Source organism: Xyrauchen texanus, chromosome 48 (assembly GCF_025860055.1).
Source record: "Xyrauchen texanus isolate HMW12.3.18 chromosome 48, RBS_HiC_50CHRs, whole genome shotgun sequence".
NCBI lineage: Eukaryota > Metazoa > Chordata > Actinopteri > Cypriniformes > Catostomidae > Xyrauchen > Xyrauchen texanus.
In genome coordinates this window covers 22,746,480-22,770,073 of record NC_068323.1, presented here as the reverse complement: position 1 = coordinate 22,770,073, position 23,594 = coordinate 22,746,480, and the positions used below count along the sequence as shown (strand labels likewise).

General features: G+C 37.2%; 1 protein-coding gene across 1 annotated transcript; it reads left to right on the top strand.

The window, feature by feature from the left end:
* The first annotated feature begins 16,929 nt into the window (after positions 1 to 16,929).
* Positions 16,930 to 23,042, top strand: LOC127639381 (UDP-GlcNAc:betaGal beta-1,3-N-acetylglucosaminyltransferase 7-like). The gene is made up of 2 exons (XM_052121352.1): positions 16,930 to 17,096; positions 19,721 to 23,042. Exons 1-2 carry the CDS (start codon positions 16,981 to 16,983, stop codon positions 20,955 to 20,957), a joined length of 1,353 nt encoding a protein of 450 aa, XP_051977312.1. The 5' UTR covers positions 16,930 to 16,980; the 3' UTR covers positions 20,958 to 23,042.
* Positions 23,043 to 23,594: the final 552 nt, after the last annotated feature.

The following is a 23,594-nucleotide window of genomic DNA, read 5'->3' as shown; positions in this document are numbered from 1 at the left end:
AATATACTTGCTGCTGCTGGCTGACTGCTCTAATCACATACTCTTCCTCTTTCATCCTAGAGGTCACTACCATCGCTTTCCTCCATCCAACGTCTTGTTGCTTCAGTCTTGAAACTGCCATTTACAACATCCTCTACCTTCCAAGCATGACCTGCAACACTAAGCTAGGTTTATAGACCATTTCAAGGACTGTTCGTTGGTGACGTCAAGTCATTGTTCCATGAACATTTCCTGCTTGTCAAAACAGAGACTTTTTAGCAGAGATAGGCCACTTAAAATGAATGGAAGAAATTGGACTGCCCAATTGCAGCCAATGTCAACAGATGTAGAATGGAGTCCCGCTTTACAGGAGAAACATTCACTTTTTAGATACAGAAATCGCCTGTCAATCAACTCGATAATGCTCATTAGCTATATAAGAAGGTAAAGTTGTGTGTTATTTTATTTGTAATTTTTTTTTGCGTAATCAGTGTTAAAAATGAACAATTTATTATACCAGTTGTGACGGAACGAGGCGTCCCTCCCATGGATCATCGTCTACCGTGGTGACTTTTCCCCATTTGGCTGGGGATTGGGGCATGCATTGCAGTCAACAGGCCAGAATGCTGGGCAGCTTTTCCCCTCAAGTGCCAATGCCCAGGGAAGCCGGGCCGCTTGAGTGAAGCTGCAGCGTGCCTTGGACCAAGGAGGGGAGCGTGTCGTGTCCACCGGGACACCACCCACTATCACCTGGACCTTCCCTTGTCTTTACTATTCTTCCTTCACATAGTCCTTTCCACCCTGAAGGCCCAAGTTTGCCCTTTGTTTTGGACATTTTAAATAAATTCCTCTCCGAGGCCTGATGCCACACCCACTGTGTCTGTCTATGGCTCACCCAGTCACACATTGTTGTCAGATTTTACTGCTTATTTGAAATATGTTCTTTTATCGTAATCTTGACCAACTGTTTTGGTGATTTCGGTCTTTCCCCATTCAAGTAGATAGGAGCTGCACTTGACACTTATTTACATAGAAAAATAGCTGCCCAAACTGCCCAAGAGTATTCCTCAGCTGCCGAGTAGAAAAATAGACTTTGTTGAAAGAATCTGGAAATACATTTGTATCGTTCTAATTCCATTTTTTTTTCATGCTGTGAACAAATGCATATCATGAGAGAGCGCATCCACGATGTACCGGTTGCGTGAGCGTGAATTTCCCCGCTGGCACTTGGATTTGCTTCGTTCTCACACAAAACTGAAAGCGCTCTCTCAAATATATACTGCTCTCTTATGAAATCTCCCTGCTCTCACTCATAGACTGCATGTGCAAGCTCAACGCGTGTACTGTGCACTCACAAATCTATTATAAAGCCATATGCGCTGTCTCTGTTCATCTGTCACAATGTGTCCATTGTGACGAGTTCAATATGATATCGGGTCGATGTGTCTTCATGTGTTTGTGGCAAGTGCGGTTTCACATGGAGACGGACACTAGCTCATGTGATAATCAGAAATATAGGATATAAAACAGTTAAGTAATTCCATTGTCCTAAGGATAAACATTTTAAAATAATGACAAGTAGAAATAATACCTTAAGTTGAGTTAGAATGTTGTGTGGAAATGTCCTCTAAACTTCACTTTGCCCTATAACAGCCCTTATATAACATTTGAAGTTCATTTTGGTTTTATTATATCTTGATCAGACCTATGGCAGATGAGAACACAGTGCCCTGCTGTGTGTCACGTCCTTCTCCAGTTGGTCTGAACATCTGCACATCTGAACGCACACAACTGCCAACTGAGCAGTGTTGAAATCTCAAGTGTACTAATTTGCTGCTCGATACATGTCTGTGAAGCTTGCGCTTTGCACTTTTTTTTACTCCCTTTATATATGTATATATTTTTTGGCCTGATTACATGCGTATAATCTTCAAGAGCCAGATTTAGTGTTAGTACCATAAACACCTTGTAAAGTGTTTTAAATGATGTTGAGCAACAACTAAGTTTAAGTTTACAGGGGAGCCTGGGTAGCTCAGCAATTATTGATGCTGAGAACCACTCCTGAAGTCATGAGTTCGAAGTGTGCTGAGTGACTCCAGCCAGGTCTCCTAAGCAACCAAATTAGCCCGGTTGCTAGGGAAATTAGAGTCATATGGGGTAAGCTTCTCGTGGTTGCAGATATTTATTCTCGCTCTCAATGGGGCATGTGGTAAATTGTGAGTGGATTACAGAAAGTAGCATGAGTCTCCATATGCTGTGAGTCTCTGCGGTGACATGCACAACGAGTCATAAGATGCGCAGATAAGATGCGCAGATTGACGGTCTCAGAAGCGGAGGCAACTGAGACTTATCCTCCGCCACCCGGATTGAGGTGAGTAACCGCGCCACCACGAGAACCTACTAAGTAGTGGGAATTGGCATTCCAAATTGGGAGAAAAGGGGATACAAAATAAAAAATAATAAAGTTTAATACTCTATTTTCAAATCACTAACACGAAGTATGATCAGTTTAAATAGTGATGCTTGTCTTGGCAAACACCAATAATTATCTAAACCTACACATGGAGTGAAGTCAAGGCAAGAATTATCCTGTTTCTAGAGTACTATTGGCTTTGATATGCTTACTGATTAACGAGTCACAGAAATGAAGTCGAAGCACAATACAAGGAAGCCAGCTGCACATGACATAATTTCTCATTATCCATGTGGTCATAGATTTGCCTGGCATGGCCATATCTTTTAATGGTCAGACTGAAACAGGAAGAGGAGCAAGTGTCAAAAAAACAAATGGCTAGAGAGTCTGCAACAGAGAAGGAAAACGACATAGATAAGCTTGAAGATACTCCTGGGCAAATATTAAGGTAACATTGCATTTATGCTGCAAAAAGCATATTCTTAATACCATAGGGGGAATATTTTTAATGATTAAAACCTTCAGTTTTAATAAACATATGGTTTGGAATACTATTATAGTGCTTTTATTTTTTTATTGTAAATTTACTTGTATCTGGTTGTTACATATTTTATGTTGTTAAGATTTGGTTAGGTTTAGGCACAGAGGTTAGATGAGTGCTCATAAATATCTATATAATAAAGAAATGTTCATAAAATGATTGTGAAAATGTACCTGTCTGTTACATGTTTTATATTGTTGATAATTGGTTAAGTTTAGGAATGGGGTCGGGTTTGGGGATGTAAAATATCTATATGATTGCATAATATCTCTACACACAAATGTATATATACATTTAAAGTACAAAAAAAAGTATTGTTGTAAAATGGTAATATCCAAAGACTGACTCCCTTAATGCTACCTACCCAGTGCATCAGAAACAGATGCTAGGGTACTTTTGACGTAGTGGCTGTATTTGACATATCGGGAGTGAGAACGGGTTGTAATTATAGTTCAACCTGAAAATGTAATTTTTTACCACATCTGTATATTTTTATACTTTATAGAGTATCATATTTTTAGCTTAGCAACATGCTAACATCCATCTTGTTTAGAATACTGCCTTAAAAGGGAACTGCCTTACAAAACAAAGCTCATAATAAAAATAATAAAAATGAACAAATTAGATTGCATTGTCGTTGAAGTGTATCTTCTGAACTACAGAAACAAGTTTGAGAACATGGGTTTACTATTGTGGATATTAGCCCTTATGTGTGGTGTAACTGTGAAGGGCCCTCAATGTCAATGGGTTAGCGAACACTCCATCAGCCATGTTTATCTGGAGACAGCGGTGTGCTTTACTGATAACAGATGACACCACGCTAGAGCCAGTGCCTACCCTCCATCCATCCTGATTTCCTTTTCCAGCACTGATTCACAGCCTGGAGTCATGAATATACAAGCAATATCCAGTCAAGAAATAGCTGCCTAACCAGTTTGGGTCATTCCTGTTAATAATTGCATAACACAAACTTTTTAGAAAGGAACATGTTGATTTTTAATTCAAAAGTGAAGTGTGTACTATTTGCTCCACTAGCCGTACCAAATGGAATTGCAAAAATAACTAGATGGGCCAATTTCCTGAAGAAAATGTGAATGGTGCTTGCCATGACAAATCTCTTCACAACAATGTCCCACCAATGGGCAAAGTATGCTGCGGAAAGTCAAAAGATGACTCTACGATGATCTGGTGCAAAGATATGGCTGGGTCATGTTGCTGTACAGTTACTAGGGTGCATGGCTAAGGCAGTTGCCAAGGTTTGAAGATGCTTGCTATACCGAATCAAAAGTGGCAACACTCAAGTCTCTATGGCATTCTGATGCGAAGATATCCCTCTGATCTATTTTTAATGTATAGTCAGTCTAAAGTGTTGGTTGTTAAGGTTTTCTGTATGGATGCCAGGGGTGTGGCTAGGCAGTTGCCAACGTGATACATAAAAGCGGCTTGCTAGCTAAAGTCAATAGAAGCTCACCTCCAAGTTTTTATAACATTCTGATCCGGAAATATGATTCCACTGAACCCTTGTCAGTGTGATGTCTATGAGATTTTTTGCCTGATTTTTCACGTACTGGACAAACATTGTACTCCCAGTTGCTTATTAATGTCATAGCAGAACTCCCCTCAATAAGCCATATGATTTGATGATTTGAAACCTCATTCTTGGGTGTATGACAAAACACCATTGGTCAAAACCAATGAATCACCTGAAAGAAGTTTTATAGCACCCATGGACATGACAAAAACTGCAATATCTGCTCAAAGTAGTGAAATTATTTAAAATTCACCTCTTACATTCACTTTATCGTGATGAATGAAAACGAACATAATTTCCATCTATAAAAATGGGGAAAACATCTAGTGTATGACCCATGTGCTGCTGTTAGGACAAGTGGGACACTATGTTTTTGGTTGCCTGGTCTGTGGTATACAAAGAAAAGTAAATTCAAGTCATTTTTATTTGTATAGCGCCTTTCACAACACGCATAGTTTCAAAGCAGCTTTACAGAAGATCAGCATTAACAGAAGATAAAACTCTAATGTCTATAAAGTCAATGAATCATTATTCTGTATTTTGATAAAATAAGATTTTGAGTTGTGTTTAAAAATAATTAAATAATAATTGTATTTATAACCACAGTGAGCAAACCGAAGGCAACTGTGGCAAGGAACACAAAACTCCATAAGATGTTGATTAATGGAGAAAAATAACCTTGGGAGAAACCAGACTCACTGTGGGGGCCAGTTACCCTCTGGCTAACATCATGAATATAATGCCAATATTACTTATGTATAGTTAAAGTCATGGTTTAATTATTAAACTAAGTGTTAAGAGTCAGTGTTTAAACAAAGAGATAGTTTGAACTGTAAGATTAATGATGTCTTTGAAGTCCATCCTGGATTAACTGCAGGACTAACAGTTCATATAGATGCAATTGTCCTTGTTATTGGCTGATGAAGGCTTTTGTTGGCAATCATTAGTCTATGCATTCCATTTCAAGATCGTAATCCATCAATAGGCCGAGGTGATGCAAGCAGAGATCAGTGTGGTGCATTGCAGTTCAACCTGGCCGGTAATTTCAGTGAGGTTCGGTGTGGTCCATCCTAAATCCAAGGTTCAGACAATGGCATATGAAGAATCCCATGTCTTATGGTTGGTGATGGCATCAGTTCATCCTCTGCAGTCCATCATAATAGATTGAAGTGATGTTTGGCTGGCACCGGCTGCATTTGATCATCATCACACAGTGACATGTAGCAGTGGAGTCCAACACGAAGCAGGAATGGGGCTGGATCCAGCCAGTTCTGGTGACCTCAGGATAGGAGTCCCGAGGTTGAGACAGGGAAACAAATAAAACAATATAAGCATAGATGCCATTCAAGGATAAATTAGGTGTATGCCTGGCTAAATAGGTGAGTCTTTAGTCTAGACTTAAACTGAGGGAGTGTGTCTGCAGCTCGAACAGTGTTAGGGAGACTATTCCATTGTTTAGATGCCAAATATGAAAAGGATCTTCCTCCTTTTGTGGATTTTGATATTCTAGGAACTATTAACAGACCAGAATTTTGCGATCATAATGAATGTGTTGGAATATAGCATGGTAGAATATCACTTAAGTACTGCGGAGCTAGACCATTCAAAGCTTTGTATGTAGTTAACAGAATCTTTTAATTAATACAATATTTAACAGGTAGCCAATGTAATGATGATAAAATGGGGCTAACATGATCATATTTCTTGGTTCTCATTAGCACTCTGGCGGCTGCAATTTGAACCAATTGAAGTTTATTTATTGATCTTGCTGGACATCCTCCCAGTAATGCATTACAATAATCTAATCTTGAGGTTATGAATGCATAAATTAGTTTTTCGGCATCAGCAAAAGAGAGCATGTGCCATAATTTAGCAATATTGGGTGGAAGAATGCTGTTCTACAAACATTGGTAATTTGATTTTCAAAGGACAGGTTGGTATCAAATATAACACCTAAGTTCTTCGCTGTTGAAGATGATGTAACAGTACATCCAGGGAGAGTCAAATTATATTTTTTAGAGGTTTTTGGTCGAATAATTAGAATCTCTGTTTTGTCAGAATTGAGTAGAAGGAAATTTCTGGCCATCCAGTCTTTTATTTCATTGATACACTTTGGATTTGTGTATTTAGAGAATTGTGAAATCTCATGAGGTTTTGAAGAAATATAAAGTTGGGTATCGTCGGCGTAACAGTGGAAACTTATTCCATGATTCCTGATCATATCTCCCAGGGGAAGCATATACAAGTAGAAAAGCAGAGGCCCTAAAACTGATCCCTGTGGCACTCCATACTTTACTTTTGTTTGGTTTGACAATTCCTCATGTACATAGACAAAGTGGTAGCGGCCTGCTAAATAGGACCTAAACCATGCTAATGCAGCTCCACAAATGCCAACATAATTCTCTAGCATATTCAAGAGAATGTTGTGATCTATCATGTCGAATGCAGCACTAAGATCTAAAAGCACTGGAAGTGAAATGCAGCAGCGATCAGATGATAAGAGCAAGTCATTTGTAACTCTGATAAGTGCAGTCTCTGTACTGTGATGAGGCTTAAATCCTGACTTAATTTTTTGTATATACTATTTCTCTATAGTGAAGGGTGAGGGTCAAAATCCCTTGTCTCTTCAGATATATCAATACACACACACACACACATATATATATATATATATATATATATATATATATCTCCTTTTATATCAATATCTATCTGTATTCTGTTGCTTAACTTCTTTAATAAAGTGATGAATTAACTATATGCATGATCACATAATCGATTCTATTTTCTTATGCATAACTGAAATATACTTTGAATCATATGTGTGTTGAATGCTAACTAGTCTCTTTTAGGAACATTCCAGAGTCTTTCTCTCTGTCCTGCACGTAGGCTGAAGGTCTTTTGGGGATAAGCTTATCTGTGATGCTCTCCAGCCTCTCAGGGGAGGGGGCTGGGGGAATGCGTTAAACATAGGTTCCAGATGTATTCTGTGTTTGATTGTTACCTTTCCATGACTAATTATATGGTTTAAAGTCCTATGTAATAATACCTGAATAGTAGAAGTGTGATTTTCTCTTATTATTTCTTTAGGGAAGAAATGTATGTTATTTCTACCCCTCTCCTCTGCCCGAGGAGTGAATATTTTATCTCTCTGTTTTGGTTTAAATGGCCTGATAACGTTTGATAAAGATTTTGTGTAAGGTACGAGTTGGCTTTCGATCTCCTCGTGAGACTTTGCCGCTGGCTCTACCAATTTCACTGCAGACTATACTTCAGTAAATTTTTGATTCTTTAATTGAACTTCTCGACTCCTGGTCTTCTTTCTCCATATCTGGTCCGGGTCACAACTGTTATACCCCTAACAATAGAAATTAACATATTTGGGAGGATACTACCTTTTCTAGTATTTTTTACATAAACGGGAGATTTGAAATCGGTCTATAATTAGCCAGTTCTCCAGGATCAAGTTGTGGTTTCTTAATAAGTGGTTTGATAACTGCTATTTTAAAGGTTCTTGGGACACGTCCTAAGGATAGCATGGAGTTAATAATATTAAGAAGAGGTTCTGAAATTACACTAAATGCATCTTTTAAGAGCTTAGTTGGTATTGGATCTAACAAACATGTTGTGGCTTTTGATGTTTCGATAAGTTTTGTTAGCTCTTCATGACATATAACACAGATGTATTGAAGTTGCACGTGAGAAATTATGAGACACTGTTTTCTGAGGTGCTATGACAGATGATTGCTTAATTCCAATTTTATTTCTGATTATTTAAATTTTATCTGTAAAGAAATTAATGAAGTCATTACTCTTGTGCTGCAACGTAATATCTGGTTCTGTTGAGGCTTTATTCCTAACCAATTTAGCCACAGTATTGGATATAAACACCTAGGATTGTTGTGGTTATTTTCTATGAGTTTACTAAAATATGCTGACCTGGCAGCTTTGAGTGAGTGTTTGTAGCTACAGACACTATCCTTCCATGCACCGCAAAATACTTCTGTTTATGAAGTTAATACTTCAAATGCACTCCATTTTCCAAGCTGCTCTCTTGAGAATATGAGTGTGATCATTGTATCATGGTGCAGGGCATATTTGTTTAATTTTCTTTAATCGAAGTGGGGCGACACTTTCAAGAGTGCCAGAGATGACTATTTATATTTTTTGTTATTTCATCAAGTTCTTCTGGGCTTTGGGGTTTATTGAGTGTATGAGATAGATCTGGAAGATTATTAGTGAAGCTATCTTTAGTGGTTGAAAGAATAGTTCTACCTGAATGATAGCGTGGTGTAGATCGAGTAACATTAGCCGATTGCAGCATACAAGAGAAGAGGTAAAGATCCGAGATGTCATCGCTCAGCTGCATAATTTCTATATTATCAACATCAACTCCATATGACAGAATTAAGTCTAGCGTATTATTATGGTGATGAGTTGGTCCTGTTAACTTTTTTCTCCAAGAGAGTTGAGAATATCAATAAATGCTAATCCCAATGTATCATTTTCATTATCTATGTGAATGTTGAAGTCACCAACAATTAAAGCTCTATCTACAGTAACTACAAGATCTGATAAAAAATGAGCAAATTCACTAAGGAAATCAGAATAAGGCCTGGGTGGTCTATACATTGTAGCAAGGACTTGAGACGACAGAGATTTTTTATTTATATCTGACGGTGTCACATTAAGCATTATTAGTTCAAAAGACTTACAGATCCTGTCCTCTGAGTAACACCAAAAACTTCACTGTAAATTGTAGCAACACCTCCTCCTCGACCCTTCAGATGAGGCTCATGTTTATAACAATAACCCAGGGGAGTAGATTAATTTAAACTAATATATTCATCCGGTTTAAGCCAGGTTTCAGTCAAACAGAGCACATCCAATCTATGATCTGTAATCATTTCATTGACAATTAGTGCTTTGGTAGAAAGAGATCCAATGTTTAGTAGCCCTATTTTTATATGATGTTTATCTTTAATTTGATTGTTTTGTTCAAGTTTGACGTCTCAAGGCAGCTAGCAGACCTTCAGATTAACCATGTTGCCTAATAAGATGCCTCGTTCTGGCGAAAAACGAATATAGCATCACATGTATCCACCGTTTTCCTGAATGTGGAAGTGTTCCATGATTCATAATGGGAGACTGTTTTTCATTTTCCGGTCTCCAGTGATTTCACCTGCAAGTATGTTTGTTATTAGTGTATAATAAGATGTTTAGTGCATTTAATTGGGAAAAATTGGCAAATAAAAAATGTGGCTCCATAGTGCCGATAGAGTTGCGATGATCATCTTTTGACAGTGCCACACCCACGCTGGTAGAGAAGCGATGTCCTGAGGTTAGTTACACCGATAACTGCTTTAAGTTGAGCCTGATCTCATTGTTGTTCTCTGTCTGGATCGCTTGTTTCTGTAGATTTACATTGCTTCTTATGGAAACCAAAATGAGAGAACAGTCCAGCAGCAATCATAATCATCATAGTGCCGCCTAGTGGTTGGTCATGAAAACTGTAGATAAATAGCTGAGAAGGTAACCTCAGGATGTGACAAGCGCAGTTAAAAAAATCCATCAGTGGGAGGGCGGGGCCAGGACGTGATCCTACACACCCGGTCCCGTATTAGGCTAATTAAGCCACCGTGAGGGATAAAGGTTGACTGCAGAGGATCGTGCGGGAGAGAGAGATCGTTAACAGACATGTCCATCATGTGTGTTTATGTTGTCTTTTAAGTTTATCATTAAACCATTATTTATATCGGCAAGCCGGTTCTCGCCTCCTCTTTCCCATTGATCACTTCACACCATCCAATAATGGACTTGACCAAAAACCAAAAGGTAACTATAAATATGTAAATATAATAAAAAATAAACTATTTCCCCCTAAAATGTTTGTTTGACGTCTATTATATTATTATGCTGTTAGCTTAGCAAAATGCTAACTTCAAACTACTAGAATCAGGGTCAACCGTGCCAGACACCTTTTTCAGCCATTTTGGTTCTGGAAGTATTTTTGCCATAAGGATTTCATTAAATCAACCAACCAACCAGCTCCATGGTAAAAACAAACTTTCATTTGAAGCAGAAAATACAAAGACTGTGTAATAAATGTATTTCCTGAAGGAATGAATTACAATCCCATTAACATTGCGAAAAATTAAATACAATAGAAAAATATAAAATTGCTGATTTAAAGTTGTTTATTGTAAGTATACAAATATTTTTTTGGGTTTATTACAAAATATTACGATATATGCAAACCTGTGAATAGTAGGTACTCATTTGCATCAGTCATAGTGTGTCATGAGAGTGGGCGATCGCTGAAGAGCTCTTTTCGTGAGATTTGTTTGCAGCGATTCTCTGATTGGTGGATCTCTCTTCAGGATCATGGGCAGTGTAGTTCTTTACCAAAAATTCCACTATTAAACCTTTTTTGATGTGGTTGTTGTTGTTGTTGTTTTTTAATAAAGTTAAAATAACATGGACTGATGGCTTCAACAGAAGCATGTACCACTTATTAACAACCACAGATTTCACGGTAGGTCTGCCGTTAAAAGTTTATGAGTTATTGTTAAAATCAATTCCCCTCTGGAGAAAAATAACAAAAAATTATGGGAGTTTTACCTCTGTAACTCCTGTGCTGCTCTTGATTAGAGTATTATGCTGTTAAGTTAGCAAGATGATAATGTTAAACTCTATTGAATTCAAATTGTTAGTCAAATTTCCTGTTTGCTTCACATGAATAGTGCTATTTGTATGTGTTTGTAGTTGCTGCCTGTGTAGAGATTTTCATATCAGTCTCATAAGAGATTTCATTGTAGTTAGAATACTCCCTTAGAAAGCAGTAGCCAGTGTAGACAGCAAGGCAGCTCAGTACAGCAGTATTGGAAGAGAGCTTTTGACATGCCATGGTAGTGAATTATTACTATATTTAAGCACCATGGAAATTTCATGGTATTTGTCCAAATAATTTTAATTTTACATAAACGGCAGGTTGAACAGGGACTCGGCTCCCTTGTTTTGTACGCCGGACCGTGAGGTTTTCATATCGTAGGTACAGCACAGCTGAGGATTCAGATGTTGGTTTTTCAGCAGTTTAAGAGTAAAACAGCACAGCTTGAGTCATGAAAACATGTCCAGCGAGCTCATCCCCTGCGGATATGTCTAACCTCGCCAGGAATTCTGTTCCAAAGTGCACAGCACTCAAGAAGCAGGATGGTTTCCATAAGAAGTACACTGTCATCCTTAAAATTATTATTTATTTATTTTTTCATTATTATCTTCATTTTGTATGTTGTTTGCATTTATCTTTCTTTCAAAATCTGAATGAGAAGTTGACATGAAATACTTTTGGTAAGTTGACTTGCAAAATGTTATCCTCCAAACTATTTTAAACACGAAAATGGTGACCAGTTACAACACCTAAGATAAAGCCCTTGGAAAGATATTTCCCTTAAACTAAAATTTCAATAATAATTTTTTTGTCAACCACCCAAATGTAGTTACTGTGATTTTTTTTTTTTTTTACTAATATACACAATAGAAACATCAAAAGTAAATATGCAAAGGCATAAAGCTAAAACAAAAATTGTTAGCATAAAGCTAACAAAAATGTAAGCTATTTTGGACCCAAATGTCAATGTATGGTTAATGAAAAACTTCACCATTTTAATGGGGGAATACAGACATACAGGTATTTTCTAGAGGTACAGTAAGAGGGATGGCAAAATCGTGTGTGCAAGTGCAAGAGATATAAATGAACAGCCCATTCATTAGTTGGCAGCCAGTATATATTGACTCTATGTGAAAGGCTACTTCAGAAGAATACAGAAATGTTTACCATTTGTGTTATACCTGCCATTTAAGAAGGATGCAGTTCCTGGGAAAAATAATGTATATGTCAATGACAGTCTTTATATACACATGGAAAAGACGGTGTTCGTCTGGACTAATTGGTTAAAAGCTTTCTTAAATTATAGAAAATGTAAGTGTGAAAACAAATTATATTGACCTACTGATGCACAACATTACTGATAGTATTAAGTGTAATTTTCAGGGATGTCTTTTTATGTGCCATTGTAATTCTAGAGTTTACTCATGCGCTTTGCATGTTCTGGTGAGTCCCCAAACTGCAAATGCGCGGACTGCATTCAGAGTTTGCGCCGAGAGTAGAATTTATTTCTCACAAAATATAAACAATTAAGCCTTGCACCACTTTATTTACATGGACCTCCCATTTGTTTTTGGAAATACACCCACTGTTTGAGTGCATACGTCCATAGAAGCCACGAACACTCCCCCCCCAGTTTGTGCATGCCCAGGTAAGAAAATTGCACTTAGATTTAGTGCTTTCATGAAAATTGGACAAGACGTAGTGCATGATAATTGCCCATAATGTTAAGCCTAATGCAGGTTAGATTATAGAGCCCTTAATGTTGCTATTGAAGTTGCTATTTTTCATGCTAGGTTCAGTTTATGGTAAATAATAGTTTCGCAAACAAGATGTAGTGCACAGTCATAGTAAGCAATGTTGCGCCTAAAGCAGGTATAAAATAGAGCTCTTAATGTATTTTGAAGTAGCTCATTTTCATAATTTTTAGGATAATTTTTTGCTAAATAGTAGTTTAGCAAACAAGACTTAGCACATGGTCATAGCACAATATGTTGAGCCTAAGCGGATCTGAAAATAGCCCTCAATGTTTTTAAAGTAGCTACTTTTCAAGCTAGACTAATTTATGATATATAATAGTTTTTCTAAAAAGATGTAGCACACGGCCATAACACAAAATATTGCGCATAATGCGGATACGAAAATAAAGCTCATAAGCTTTTTAAACTACTGTAGCTACTTTTCTGCTAGGATAATTTTATGCCAAATAATAGTTTAGCAAATGAGACTCAGCACACAGTCATAGCACGTACGTAACATTGCACCTAACACAAGTAGGAAAATGGAGCCCTCAATTTGTTTTTAATTAGCTACTTTTCATGCTAGGTTAATTAGCGCATGGTAATGTCATGTAACTTTGTGCCTAACATGGGTATGAAAACAGTGCTCTTATTGTTTTTACACAAACTACTTGTCATGCTAGGTTAATTTAATATCTTGAAATGTAAAACACATAATCATTTTATGACTGATTGTAATGTAGCAAACATATCTAATAGTTACCACAACAAAACATGTGTAATTTTTTAGCAATTATATTGCTTTAAAAACAAGTCATGAGACTCTAAAGTGTGCCATATTCAAGGCAAGTTTCCTTTGGTATATTGCCGTGTCTGCAAAAACAAGATCAGTCTTATTGGCTGTTAACAACAAATGCCTTTGACAGTTTCCTATGGACTTTCACATTCCCAAGGGGTTGTAGTTCAGACTGAAGGACTTAATCTGTAGGGCACACACACACATACATACATACATACACATACAAATACATACACACACATGTATACTGATGAACTGATGGAAAAGGAGCTGTTGTTTTGGGGGCAGAAACAGAGGGAATTGTGGTCCAATTATGGTTAACTTGAAGGCCAAAGGGGGGAGAGAGGAAAAATCCCCCTGAGCCACAGGATGCACATGGACAGACCATGACAGCCAAAATACAGCAGGATATGATGGGAGAACAAAAGGAGAAGAGGATTGTGGGATGCAGCTGTAGTTAGATTAAATAATTCCTGTTTTTTTTAAAAGGTGTTTTTGTAGCGAACCATCCAGGAAGCGTTATCTGCGCTGTTGCCGGTACTTTGCTGGCTGCATGTATTCAGTGTTAAGATAAAGCCCTTTCAAACAGAAAACAGATGAGCTATTTGGAAAATATAGTTATTATGATCTAGATATTTCCTGTTTCTGAAGAAAATGTGAGTGGTTTGCCCATGCAATATCCGGGTGTTGTGGGCGTTACCAGAGCGTTGCTATGCAGTTGCAAGGGGGTTCAGAGTACTTTGCAGTCTGGTTGCTAGGGTATTGTCGGTGGTAACCACTGATCAGTTGTGGTTACTCTAATTACACCATGTAAAAAAATAGTTTTCTTGGTTTCTGAGTAGTAAGTATTATTTCCTAATTTCTTATGCCTCAAAAGTCTAGAAAATGGTTATTATTCCCCACAAACTTTGCTTTTGTGACCAGGACAGTGATATTTTGAAATGTACCTATTTTCCAGAACATTCCAGATAGATTCAGTGCTGAGTAAACTTGGAGTAAATTCTAGAATTTTCCAGTAATATAAATAGTAGTATAAATAAAGGGGCCTGAAGCCCAACAGTTCAGTTTAGTTCCAGCCGCCTAAGTGGATACATATCTGCATTTTTCTGAGATGGCATCGAGAGGATGTAAGTACACGGCAGACGCATTTTGCTATGTCTGTGGACAATTTATCAAGATATGAGCGAAAAGTACTGTGTGGAAGCATCTGCTATGATGTCTGAGGCCTACAAGGCATATTTTGGCATGCCTGTGGGGGATCAAGATAAATTGAAAAAATATATCATAAATGTTGCAAGAATCTCTTACACATTAGTCATGGGTGAAATAAATGTATTTTTGTAGGATGGTTCAGAGGGGAAAAGAGAACCGTGAAGTTCGCTATCCCAAGAATGATGCGGGAACCCACTGACCACTCAAGCAACTGCTACTTCTGCATGGTGGCCCCTTCCAAATGTTGGACTGGCAAGAATGCACCTGCTATCACATATCCAGACCTTCATCCATCGCCCCGGTGCCATACTGCCATGAGCTTCCCGTACCCAATCTAATGCCGAGCTTTTGACGTCTAGGCTCAAGCAGTGGAACTTGATGGATGAAAGTGTGTAAGTCGCAGATCAGAGGAAGCGTCAACAGCCTTTTTCCAGCTTCTTCGTCAAGATGGGCTCTGCTTCTGCCACAATGTGACCAGTTTGTTTGAGGCAATCATAATCGCCTGTAACCAGAATGAGTGGCGCCTCTTCATTGACAGCTCATCCAGGAGCCTCAAAGCCGTGCTGCTCCAAAATGATAACAAGTACCCGTCTCTTCCCCTGGCTCACTTGGCTGGATGCCTTGAAGTATGATGAGTACATTTGGGGGCTGATTCGTGAAAGTGATTTACAGTATAATCGTAAATCTCAAAAAACGACTCACTTTTCTGACTTTATGTGAACGAACTAGGTACATTTCAAAATATCACTGTCCTGGTCACAAGGAAATAACACTTACTATTTAGAAACCAAGCAAACAATTTTTTTACACAGTAATCACTTCAATGGGTAGATGTTTTATTTTTTTATAGATTTTGTATGTGTTATGTATTATTCCAATGATAAAACATTGAAAATTATATTTTCAAGGAATGTCAGTTGACAAAAATCTCCAGACAACATTAGAAAATTAGATGTGATCAAGGAGCTTTATACAGCTTTATGTTGTGCTTGCCATTGAAGAGACTGCACATCTATCCTTCACAACCTCACAACAAGTAAATAAGGTCTTATGTCTAATTTAATTGGGCCCATTAATGCTTAAATCACAGCTATATAGTTCATTAAATCATTTGTGAAATTTTATAATCACTCAAGTTATTTTTGTTGTTCTGAAGCTTTACTCTAAATCTAAAACTGAATTAAAGGGAAGTGGAAAGTTTGCTAGTGTCCCATCTCTAACACTATCAAAACGACACAATTCATTTTTGTCCAAGTGTTACACCTTTCCCTGATTCTGATTTAGCACAAACGTTGACATTTCCTATCAGGTAGATGAAACATGCTTACGCCAGAGAGGGAAGAGTTTATTTCTAAATGAAAACTGTATTCTCTTTCATGTTGCATATGACGCAGGGCCTTTTGTTATTTGATTGACAGTCTATAATCCTGATTTAAGTGCATATTAGAGATAATCTAAGTGTTTACTTCTACTCTAGAATGCTGAAGGGAAATTTTAACTACTGTGGTTTGGATTAGATAAAATGAGAGATCTATAAACAACTGACATCCATTTTTACAGGCAGACATATAGATAAGACAGACATATAGATAAGACAGACAGATAGATCAGATAGATAGATAGATCAGATAGACAGACAGATAGATCAGACAGACAGATATACAGACAGACAGACCGATAGATAGATAGATAGATCAGACAGACAGATAGACAGACAGACAGACAGATAGATAGATAGATAGATAGATCAGACAGACAGACAGACAGATAGATAGATCAGATAGATAGATAGATAGATAGATAGATAGATAGATAGATAGATAGATAGATAGATAGATAGATAGATAGATAGATAGATAGATAGATAGATAGATAGATAGATAGATTCACAATACAACATCCAACGCAAATGCAAATATCCTGCTGGATTTGGATGAGAGCATGTGCGTTGGATGGGTGTGGCCACGTCGCGTCATATTTGCATGTATGTCACTCACGCTTTAAAAGACTCCCGCAGCAGACGGATTCTTTAGCGATGTGATATTTCACATCCTAGAATAAAGTTTTATTCAACGAGTCGGTTTTAATTAGCTGCATCAATGTCTTTTTCTTGCGATTACACACTGGATTGCCTGAAGAGAGACCGTCCGTCCATCACAAGAGAAGAAGACTTGTTGAAAATAAATAAAACACAAACAAGATTAAGTTTCAAAATGTGAGTACAGCTAAATTATTTTTATTTCGTGACAAGTAAGCACTTTGTTTTCACTTTAGAATGATTTACGGATTTAATGATTACCTATGACAATACTTTATTTTCTATCGGCTTACAATATTATAAACCCATAAAAGTTCATTGGCTTGATGCATGTTTAATATTACGACGTTTAAAAATGAACACATGAGAAAATCAAAGATGCAGTGGAATGGGTCAACGATAACATCTGTGTATGGCAATAATTATATACACATATCATTTAGTTATTACTCCCGTCTCATTCATAATCGAATATTCAGAGCCAGCTTAAAACATTGTGTAGACACAATATTGTAGTTTTTTTTCATAGGCATAGAATATTAATAAACAAATATTAAGATAATCGAATTTTTATCGAGAGAAAAAAGGAGGGTCAGTTTTTATATTCACAATAAAAAAGATACATTTTCAAATATGAATATCTATAAAATAATTTCCATTCCTAAAATTCTGCATTTTGATTAATCTGTTACATGTTTAGTGTAATAACGTGTAATTGATAGACTGCGTCCCTTTGAATAGCAATGGTCATTGTAGAGTAATTTGTTATATTTGAAACATTCTATCAATTCAAAGAGAACTGTTGAGAATAATACATCAAACAAAAAGCAAATGAAAACAAGGGCTATCATTATGTGCACCTAATTTTATTATGCAAAGCATTTCATACGTATTTCTGGTAAGTAATAGCTGCAAAACTTCCCTAGACTGAGAAGTTATGGTTTAGTAAAACTGCATTTCAAGCTTAATCTCAGAAACATGCAAGTGTATTTTATTATTTAAAACAGTGATTAGAGTTTGTAGTAACAATGGTTATTACAACGTTACTATAGTAAAACCATGGTTAATCAAATCAAAACCAGTGTTTCCCAACCACTGTGCCGCAGCACACTAGTGTGCCGTGAAAGATTGTCAGGTGTGCTGTGGAAAATGACCAAATTCCACAAAATAAATAAATGCATGAAATAAAATTATTTCAGGGATCCAATCTTTCTGAGAAATTCACCATTTTGAAAGCATAATCGGTCAGTTTTGTGATTGTGAAGAGCAATGATTAATGTGCAGAAATGAGTGATATTTTTACGTGTAAAGGGTCATCACATGACTCGCGTCAGCGCTGCAGAATACATTGAAGTATATGAAGTGACGTCACACCAAAGTGTTTTTCACACACATTTTTGCTTCACCAGTAATGTCTTTGAGAGTACTAAGCAACAAGACATATTCAAAAAATGTCCAAATTTGTCAAGAGACATTGAAGGTCTCGTAATTTCTTTCAATTAAATATTACCTTATCCTTTATGATTATCAGAGACCCCAGTTATTGAACTCATTTAAATTCACCAAGAAAACGTTTAGACCTAAACATAAACGAGTCCTTTTATTATGTTCTGCTATCAAAGCAACTGCAAGCTTTTTTTCTCTCTTCCAAATACATGTTTTCAATGTTTATTGTGCACACCTCCTGCTTTTTTTACGTGACAAACTGGTAAAATCGCCCCTCTGTGACGCTTTCTGCAACTCTTGTCATGTGGAGGGCGATGCGGCGCTTGACGCTGGCGTTGAACGGACCGTTGACGTCTCGACTCAACTCATGTGAAATGCACTTTACAATAATAAAACTCAAAATGATCATTATTTGTCTATTATTGTGGTCTTTTCTGATAAAAGTCATGCTCAGCAGTTTAAATACTGTAGGAAAATGATCCCGTAGATCTGCTTTGTGTTTATAATGCTTATACTGAAGTCAGTAGATTTGTAGCCATGCATGTTTCAATAAAGGAGAAAGACGTTATTGAAACTCACTATTACTAGACTATTATTGTGTTTTTGGATGAAAATCATGCTCAGACTGAAGGAAGACTATAGATCTGCTTTGTTCTTTAATGCTTAAACACTATAAAGTCTCTTGGTAGATTTCGGTCATGAATGATTCACTGACTCACTCATAGCACATAAGATGCTCATTTGTCGCCACCTAGTGACATTTCCAGAAGGGGTCACTGAACTAATCAGTTAATAAAATTGAACAAATTTGTGAAACAGAAGCAAGCCTCACCAAAATACTCTTTATTTTGCAGCTAATTCTGCACAAGTGTAAACTTGAATAAACTTGAATCACTACACTAGCTGGAATTGATGCATTAAGCTTATTCTTTAAAAGATATCCCGAGGTAATTGTATTACCTTAATCGCCCCTCACGAGTTTGCATCTCTGTAATTTGTTGTGGCTTTGCAAGAACAAATCAACAAATTAGAAAAGAAGAAAATGTGATATTTTTTCATTACCTATTTAGCGCTCTTGCCACCTGTGACCTCACACATCGTAGCCTACCTATGTAGAACATGGAACAATATTCAAAATATTGACGATGGTTAGCCTATGTGGGATAGTGGTCTGTAAAAACTGCAAATATGTAATGTTATCTCTTAAATATAATGCGGTCATGAGAGCTGCAGTACAAAAATATGTCAACTACCCATATATGTTTAAAGGCATTTAACATTTTTCAGAATTGTTCAGGATATTTGTTCATTGTGAGATGGCGCTTACATTTCTTGCTTTTGTCATATTTGAATAGGATGACCACCAGAGAGCGATGGCGAGTTTGCAAGCACATTGGCATCGTGTTCTTCTTGGCTATAGTGACACTTACCGTTGTCCAGAGAGGAAACGTCAACTCATTACAAGACATACAGACAGAGAGCATTGAAAGACAGACACGAATGGAGCTCATGGCAGAAGACAGTCTGCAGAAAAGGGGCCGCCTTTCCCCCCCGACTAACTTTTGGAAGAATAAGGTGCAAAAAGTGGAGGCCACAACAGAAGATCCCAGAATCGCCCAAAGCCAAGGGCCCACAACCTGGGATATCACCAGTTCAAACTGCAGAGCCAACCTCAACTTCTCTTCTTCAGAGTGGTTCACAGGACTGGAACCCAATTTCAAGCAATTCCTGCTCTACAGGCACTGCAGATACTTCCCTATCCTTATCAATCATCCAGAAAAGTGTGCTGGGGATATCGAGTTGTTGATGGTCATCAAATCGGTAATAACGCAATACGATCGAAGGGAGCTTATTAGGAGAACTTGGGGCAAAGAGCAGGTGTTTAACGGCAAAAGAATCAAGACCATTTTCCTTCTTGGGACATCTTCTAATGACGATGAAAGGGCGAACCACCAGAAGCTTCTGGAATATGAAGATTACATTTATGGAGACATCCTACAATGGGACTTCATGGATAGCTTCTTCAACCTCACCCTCAAGGAGATCCACTTCCTGAAATGGTTCGCCACCTACTGCGGCAACACCCAATACATCTTCAAAGGAGATGACGATGTGTTTGTCAGCGTTCCCAACATCTTTGAATACCTGGAAGACAGACAAGACTTGAGCAAACTCTTTGTTGGCGATGTTCTCTTAAAAGCCAAGCCCATTCGCAAAAAGATCAATAAGTACTATATTCCGCATGCCTTGTATAATAAGACCCACTACCCACCGTATGCTGGTGGAGGCGGTTTCTTGATGGGCGGCCCTCTTGCACGTAAACTCTATGGAGCGTGTGAAACTCTGGAACTCTATCCCATTGACGATGTGTTCCTTGGGATGTGTCTGGAGGTGCTTGCAGTGCCCCCAATAAAACATGAGGCATTCAAAACATTTGGACTGGTCAAGAATAAAGCCAGTAAGCTGAATTGGGAGCCATGCTTTTATAAAAGCTTGATAGTGGTACATAAACTGCTCCCACCTGATCTCAAAAGAATGTGGGAACTGGTCAATAGTGATTTGGTCTGTTCGCAAAAAATTGACTTTTTATAGCCCAAGACTAAGTCTCGGTGTTCATGAAAATTTGAAGGAACTAAAATAAAGTATGTGTAAGAAGAATTTTGAGGTTACTCAAATGCAAAGTACTCCTTTTTTGAGGAGGTTTCCGGACTATATTTTAACCTTATTTATGTATCAAACAAGATAAATGTAATTTGGATAATGTGAACAATGGTTCTGATTCGCAAGTTTTGAATTTCTGTTAGTTAGTAATAGTTCTTTCAAAACAGTCTTGTAAATTGTCACAGAATTTACTCAAAAGTGATTTTACACAGTGTTGGAATTGTGTCAGAGCTCTTGGGGGGTGCCATTATGCTGCGTTCACATTTTGTTGGAATTACTGAAGTTTGGAGATTCTACTTGGAGCTGTTCATGTCCTCGGGAAGTTATGTGTTTCAATGTGACACTCATAATGCCAAAACGGCTTTGTTGTTGATAACAGCGAAATATCAATAGGCATCAATGGCATAATAAAATTTAATTTCAAGAGTTTACATCTTGTATTTACATGTTCTAGGAAGATGTGAATGTTTTTGCATGTTGGAATCTCTGAATTATGGTAATTACAGTAATTATGACATAACGTGAATGCACCATTAAAGGAATAGTTCACTCAAAAATTTTAATTCTCTTATTATTTACTCACCCTCATGCCATTTGCTGAACACAAACAAAGATTTTTAGAAGAATTTCTCAGCTCTGTAGGTCCATACATTGCAAGTGAATGGGTGAAGCTCCAAAATCCACACAAGGGCAAAATAAAAGTACTCCCGACATCTCCAGTGGTAAAATCAATGTCTACTGAAGCAATATGATAGGTGTTGGTGAGAAACAGATCGATATTTAAGTATTTTTTTTACTATAAACTCTCCTCCCTGCTTAGACAATCTCCACTTCAGTTTCACTTTCCCATTATTCTTCTGTTTTTGGTGATTAATGCATATCATCCCCTAATGGTCAGGGAAGAGAATTTATGATAAAATGACTTTAATATTGGTCTACTTCTCACCTACACGTATCAAATCCTATCTGAACACATGGATTTAACCACTGGAGTCATATGGATTACTTTTATGCTCCCTTAATGTGAATTTTGGAGCTTCAAAATTTTGGCTTCCATTGTGAGGACCTACAGAGCTGAAATATTCTTCTAAAAATCTTTATTTCTGTTCAGCAGAAGAAGGAAATTCATACACATCTGGGATGCCAGGAGGGTGAGTAAATCATGAGAATTTTCATTTTTGGGCAAAATATCCCTTTAAATAAGGACCACTCTGCCAATATAAGTCTGTCGGCATCTGTAAATTTAGACGGAAACAGTGCATAAAATGTACTGACAAAAAAAAAATCTTATTTGGATTACTGTGACAGATAATGGACAATGTTATGTTGTATCAGACACTTAACCACCCCCCCCCAAACACAACCCCTCCTCAGTTCAAACACTGGATTTGCATACAATTCACTTCAAAATGTATTTTGCTTGCGTTTCATTAATGTGGTCCAATATGTGCAATTGCTTAAAGGGTTTGTGGAATTCATTTGAACTTTTCAAAGGACTTTAAGGCTACAAAACCCCCAAAAGCATGAAGTCATGTGTCAGAAGTGTCAAAAGTATGTGATTGTCCCAAATAGTAGGAAGCACATTCTCTACCTCACCAATTTACTTTTAGCTGCCACTCTTTGGATTAATGTTATCTTACAATGTGTTTATATTACTGCTGAAATTACATCACATTATGTCATTTACATATATTTAAATGATTGGAACTCTTTACTGGCTTGTCTTGTGAATTATACAAATGATTTGATTTTCTCATAGATTTCAGATGCCTTTGGTAGAGGGTTTACTTTAAAACTGTGAAACAAAAAACTGTTGGTACATGTAAATGACGAATTAATTTATGAAATTCCTCCTTGGTTCGGAAAGGTGTAGGATATTTAATTGAACTTCAAGGTTACGTAAAACATGGACATTTGTAATCCAGACTACGTGGTGTGATTGTGTAAAAACCAAAAGGACTGGAATGAGCAAATTGAGGTGAAAATGTATTAGTATTTGTAAATAAAAATTCCTTAAAAATGGTTTGCTTGGTTTTTTTAAAAATCCTTTCCAGCGTTAACTAATATTTTACATAAAGGGGTCATGAAATGATATTTTGATATTTGTCTTTGATATTTTCACATATAAGAGGTTACTCTACAATAAAAACATACTGCAAGTTTCATACCTCTAAATAAATGCCCCATTCCAAAATATGAATATTTGTTTTCCACCCTTCTGAAACAGCAAGATTTGAGATCACCCCAATCGTGACATCAGCATTATCCTGTACACGCCCCTTAACGTGCATATGTAAATCAAGCAGGTGTGTCCACTCACGTCTGTCCTTCAATCACAAGAGCAATACTGCTGTGAGAATAAGATGACAAGTAAATATCTTGTCTTGAATGATACGGCAGTCCCAACTATTTTGTCCTTGGAGGCAAAGCGTTTATTTATAATCTATTTAAAAGTGTGTTTGTAAAAACTTAAAAAGGTTATTTTAGGTGTTTAATGCAATGCATGTACAGATGTTCACACAGAGAACATTTAGAGGACATGCCAGCAGGTACCTGGAGCCAGCTATT